We start from the raw sequence: 5826 nt of genomic DNA on the forward strand, positions 1-5826 counted from the left end.
AAACTATTAGGACGTAGTACTCAGCAGTGAAGCCGGAGGAGCGAAATACCGGAAATAATGTAGTTCGGCGGACCAATCATAGCTCTTGTGGTCTGCGTAGTTCCAACGTGTAGTTAGTTAGTTAACCCCAACTAAAACAATATTGTTTAGAATATACTGGAATGAACCATTTGTTAATTCCCTGTATTAGCCCCATGTCTGTAAAGTGTTCCGTCAGCTTTTACTAACTCAGCCTTTTATTTACTACACTCAAACTCTTTGGCCCATAGCCCTCTGTGTAACCTCACTGGCAGTTTGGCGTTAAAAACAGCTTTTAGATGATTTGTATTTATTTTGGGGTTTTATTTTGAAGTGAAGGTTTCAACAGGAACAGGTGTTTTTTTCTGAGACTTGGCGCCTCCCAGCGGAGGAGGAGGAGGGTTGAGCTCGAGGCTGTGGCGGGCTCTCTCCTCCAATCATTAGCAGTGACGTCACCAGCCGACCAATCAGCGCGCAGATGTGTGTGGTCGCTGCTGCTATAGACCATAAGAGTTTTGATTCGAGCTTTATTTGGTTGTTTTCCATCTCTTTTGGAGGAAGAAGCTGATCCGCCATGGCCCGAACCAAGCAGACCGCCCGCAAGTCCACCGGAGGCAAAGCCCCCAGGAAGCAGCTGGCCACCAAGGCGGCCAGGAAGAGCGCCCCGGCCACCGGCGGCGTCAAGAAGCCTCACCGCTACCGGCCCGGCACCGTGGCTCTGAGGGAGATCCGCCGCTACCAGAAATCCACCGAGCTGCTGATCCGCAAGCTGCCCTTCCAGCGCCTGGTGAGAGAGATCGCCCAGGACTTCAAGACCGACCTGCGCTTCCAGAGCTCGGCCGTCATGGCTCTGCAGGAGGCCAGCGAGGCTTACCTGGTCGGCCTGTTCGAGGACACCAACCTGTGCGCCATCCACGCCAAGAGGGTCACGATCATGCCCAAAGACATCCAGCTGGCCCGCCGCATCCGCGGAGAGAGGGCTTAGACTCACCGGACACACACACACACACACACACACACCGGCTCTTTTCAGAGCCACACACACACTTACTGAAGAGACGATTCCTCCTGCTGAGCTTCAGCCATAAGAAGCTTATTCTTTTGTATATTACAAGAAATCACAATTTAAAAAAATTAAAGTAACCTTGTGTTAAATCACTTCAAGAAGAGGAACAGCTCAAAATTAACTCACCGCGGACAACACACACAACGGCTCTTCAGAGCCACACACTCTCTTACTGCAGACTTGATATCGTGTATGATCATACAGTAGGATCCGATCACATCCAATCAATTCTAGTTAATGTTTGTTTAAACACCCACTAGCCTACATAGTGATAGGCTAGTGATTTTTATTTTTGAAACTGGGACAAGGTACAATAGACATGAACCCAAAAGGGAGAGATGCACTGTACAATGTTATAGCTATAAAGGTAATTTCCACCCATAGTCCCCGGACAAATAAGTATACAATCATTAAAATAGTGTGAACTGGTAGACTATCGATTATAGTTGAATGAATGAGTAATGAATAAAAGCCTGTAGGCTCATTACTCACTAACTAGGCCTACTACTGATAATAATCAATGAACCATCGCTCTGTATCCGCTCATGTCATTATTTATGCCCCTGTCTGTTTTTTGTTTATGTTGGGATACAGCGCGTTTGTTGTGAAATTGTTTTGGAATCAAAGCAGAAAACAAACAAACAAACAAACAAAAAAAAAATCAATGGGCTATTATTAAATGACGTAGCGCTTCTGACGTCAGCGGCGTGTGATTGGTTTGTAGTCGAGACGCTCCTCCTTGCCCGGCGCTGATTGGACAACAGCTGTGCGGAAATTTCCGCCCCAATTCAAACTCGGGCGCGCGCAGCCTCGTGCGCTCTGCGGGTATAAAGCGGTGTGTTTGGCCGTTGCGGCTCATTTCCTGTCGGTGTGAGCTGCACAGAGGAGACCTGACGATGAGCGGAAGAGGCAAAACCGGCGGCAAGGCTCGCGCCAAGGCTAAGAGCCGCTCGTCTCGTGCCGGCCTCCAGTTTCCGGTCGGCCGCGTGCACAGGCTGCTGCGTAAAGGCAACTACGCCGAGCGCGTGGGCGCCGGCGCGCCCGTCTACCTGGCGGCCGTGCTGGAGTACCTGACCGCCGAGATCCTCGAGCTGGCCGGAAACGCCGCGCGTGACAACAAGAAGACCCGCATCATCCCGCGCCATCTGCAGCTGGCCGTCCGCAACGACGAGGAGCTCAACAAACTGCTGGGCGGAGTCACCATCGCTCAGGGCGGCGTGCTGCCCAACATCCAGGCCGTGCTGCTGCCCAAGAAGACCGACAAGCCGGCCAAGGCCAAGTAGAGCCACAGCCAAACCAACACACGCAAAAGGCTCTTTTAAGAGCCACGCATCGAGTCTGAAAGACACGTTTTCTCTAGTGAATTTATTGATTGAAAGTTGACTATAAAGTACGCACACTTGTGGTTGCCAGGTTTGTGTGTGTTCTGCTAAAAGTGCGCTTAAGAGAGATGGAGATGGAGATGAAGCGGAGGGTAAGGGGGATACCAGACAATGTCGACTGTGCTGTGCAGCTGTTGCCCATATGGCTATTGCCTAGCAGCGGCGCTGACGTTAGCCTCTGCTGTTAGGGGGGAGAAGAAGAGAAAATTAAAAAAAAGAAAAGAAAGAGGAAGATTAGGAAAGAGAAACGTGCTCAGAGCATGGTATGAAGTCCTCCGACAGTCTAGGCCTATAGCAGCAGATCCATCACCAAGATTGTTGTGTCTTTGAAAATTAATGCTTTGGACTTGTTTCAAGTCCAACGTTTCAATGAGAGAGAGAGAGAGAGAGAGAGAGAGAGAGAGAGAGAGCTTTTATCAGGCACATTGGTCTGTTGTCTCTAGGAAGCAGGAATTATCCATTTTTACTAACTATGATTTAAAATGTCAAGGTGATATAACTGAATTAAAAAAAAATCTTAATTTAATGCCAAAGAAATACGCTTTTGTTATTTTATGTACTATTTTCATGTATCATTTGTGTGTTGAGAGGCAGCAACTGTTTAAAAAACACCAAAAAAAGAAAGTCTGTGAGGAAAATAGGCCTACAGTAAAACCTCAGATTACAAATGTCCATGTTATTTTATACATTTTATACATCCATACAGGTGATCCATACGGAATAAATTACACTTAAATAACTGTGAAACTGTTTTTTTCTATACTCTATAAGTTTATGTATATCTAGACCATAACCATACCATCAAAATCTATGGTTGTTGCATCCTAAATTGTCCCACTGTTTATATGTCATGCATCAATATATTTTTGTCAGGTGACAGGTAGTAGAGATACAGGAGGAGAGGCTGGAGGAGGTAGAGGAGGAGATGGAGGTGGAGAGGCTGGAGGCTCACAGGTGAGGTTGAGCAATATATGTTAGTAGTCAGATTCAGCATTGTGACAAATGTTTGGGTGATGATGATCTGTACAAATGGTTCACAGATGTGCCTTTGAAATCAGAACTCTGTTAAATTGCCTGCTTGTCTTTCTTTAGCTGCCTTTAACTTACAACATTACAGAATTATTAAACACTTGTAGTCGGTATAGATATTCAGATATGCAGTATAAACATTAATGTCAATCCCTGAATAGCATTTTTTTCTGATTATGATCGTTTGTTTGTTTATTTGATCAGCTCTCCATGATGTGAAATTGCAGTCATAAATGCAAAAAATATCAACTTTCAGGGGCGCCGCCTTGGAGCTCTTTCATGTCCCCAAAGACTAGGGATCTGTCTCTTCTTTTTTAATGTATATTTTTGTTTTTCTATGTATTAATTTTTACTTTCCACATGCGTAAAGCATTTGTAACTGTGTGTTTTGAAAAAATATTACATAAATAAAGCTTTACTTACTTACTTAATATGTTCTGTATGCGGTACAGTGGGTTTGGAAATACCTTTTTTCTCCAGCAGAGGGCAGCATATAACTGCTGTGAATTCAGTTCATGCTGTTACAGGTGATTTTACCTACAATATTCCTCACCTTTAAATGACTGGGCCTGCACACCTTTATATTTCATATAAACTGTATTTTTGTGTTGTTTTTGTTGTTATTTACCAAGCAAAAAAGTAAAAGAAAAGTTAAGGGCCTGGATCTCATTGCTGATTGGTCAACAGGACGCCCGCATCACTTTTGGGAAATGATGTTTACTTGCTTTTCCTCACTCCATTAACCAGACAAGACTGAACAGCAGCGGAATGTCACCTTGGTCTCCAAAGCAACGGCCATGACACAGTGTGTGTGTGTGTGTGTGTGTGTGTGCTGGTAACAAAGTGGAGTAAATTAAGGCCAAGTGTGGCTGTGATGCTTAATTAATTAATTATAAAAGATTGATTTTTGTGTCCAAAGGTTTATTATAATATTGACATTGCAAGACATTTCCCAAATTATTTTCATATTATTACCCCCCACCCCAACTCCACACACACAAACACACCTACCCCACCCTGTACCTCCATTGCTAAATGACACAAACAATACTGACAACAAGCAGAGATACAAAAAGATTTATCAGTGTACTTTCAACGAGAATAACAATAAAGGGAAGGAAAATATTAAATACATGAAGAAAAAAATTCAGTGTATAGAAATAAATATAATAATACACTAGGCAAAAAAAGTTCTGCACCGCTTTTTCAATCTATAATTTCTCCCCTTTATTTATACCCAATAGTGTTGTATCTTATACCGGTGTAAAGCCTCATTCGTCCTCTTTCCAAAGGATTGTCAATCGATTGGTATGACCAACATGGCCCCTCCCCCCTTTTTGAGGGGAGCAAAATCCCATTCAATGTGTTTTCAGTGGATCATTTCTCCCCTGTGAAAAGACCAGTTGGATTTGTGAGTTATACTGTTGGAATGCCAGTCCCCTTTACAATAGGGTATAACTGTAAGGATGAGGCAACACAGCTAAACAGGTGGGAACACAATATTTTATTCATTTTCAACTGGACCTTAGCAGCGTGTGGAACTTCCATTTGCAGCAATAACAGTAATAACAACAATAATAATAATAATAATAGTAATAACAATAATAACGATTGGTATGACCAACATGGCCCCTCCCCCCTTTTTGAGGGGAGCAAAATCCCATTCAGTGTGTTTTCAGTTGATCAGCATGACGAGGAGGTGTGAAGCTGTTATTGCTGCAAATAGAAGTTCCACACGCTGCTAAGGTCCAGTAGAAAATGAATAAAATATTGTGCTTCCCACCTGTTTAGCTGTGTTGCCTCATCCTTACAGTTATACCCTATTGTAAAGGGGACTGGCATTCCAACAGTATAACTCACAAATCCAACTGGTCTTATCACAGGGGAGAAATGATCAACTGTCTGAAAACACATTGAATGGGATTTTGCTCCCCTCAAAAAGGGGGGAGGGGCCATGTTGGTCATACCAATCGATTGACAATCCTTACAACTTATTTCTCATTGAAAAGGGGACTGATCAGGCTTTCTAATGGTATAAAAGACAACACCAATTGGTATTGTTAAATGGGAGAAATGATCAACTGAAAAAATATTGCAGGGGATTTTGTCCAAAAAAAATTGGTCGCTTCCCACATAATTACCGGTGTCACTCATTCCAGAAATGCAGGGTCCTTACAAGTTGTATCTCATTGGAAAGAGGACGAATCAGGCTTTACAACGGTATAAGATACAACACTATTGGGTATAAATAAAGGGGAGAAATTATAGATTGAAAAAGCGGTGCAGAACTTTTTTTTGCCTAATATACATCATTAGTAACCAGTCACAGAT

The 5826-nt window shown here is 43.3% G+C and overlaps 2 protein-coding genes across 2 annotated transcripts; both read left to right on the forward strand.

Moving 5' to 3' along the window:
* The first annotated feature begins 532 nt into the window (after positions 1-532).
* LOC115364094 (histone H3) lies at positions 533-1144 on the forward strand. The gene has a single exon (XM_030058516.1). The coding sequence runs from the start codon at positions 593-595 to the stop codon at positions 1001-1003; it is 411 nt and encodes a 136-aa protein (XP_029914376.1). The 5' UTR covers positions 533-592; the 3' UTR covers positions 1004-1144.
* Positions 1145-1919: 775 nt separating this feature from the next.
* LOC115364316 (histone H2A-like) lies at positions 1920-2489 on the forward strand. The gene has a single exon (XM_030058822.1). The coding sequence runs from the start codon at positions 1981-1983 to the stop codon at positions 2365-2367; it is 387 nt and encodes a 128-aa protein (XP_029914682.1). The 5' UTR covers positions 1920-1980; the 3' UTR covers positions 2368-2489.
* Positions 2490-5826: the final 3337 nt, after the last annotated feature.

The sequence above is a fragment of the Myripristis murdjan genome, chromosome 8 (assembly GCF_902150065.1).
Source record: "Myripristis murdjan chromosome 8, fMyrMur1.1, whole genome shotgun sequence".
Taxonomy (NCBI): domain Eukaryota; kingdom Metazoa; phylum Chordata; class Actinopteri; order Holocentriformes; family Holocentridae; genus Myripristis; species Myripristis murdjan.

Bases quoted from the DNA above. Each gene is read 5' to 3' on its own strand.
- LOC115364094 (XM_030058516.1), top strand. From the start codon at position 593: ATGGCCCGAACCAAGCAGACCGCCCGCAAGTCCACCGGAGGCAAAGCC.
- LOC115364316 (XM_030058822.1), top strand. From the start codon at position 1,981: ATGAGCGGAAGAGGCAAAACCGGCGGCAAGGCTCGCGCCAAGGCTAAG.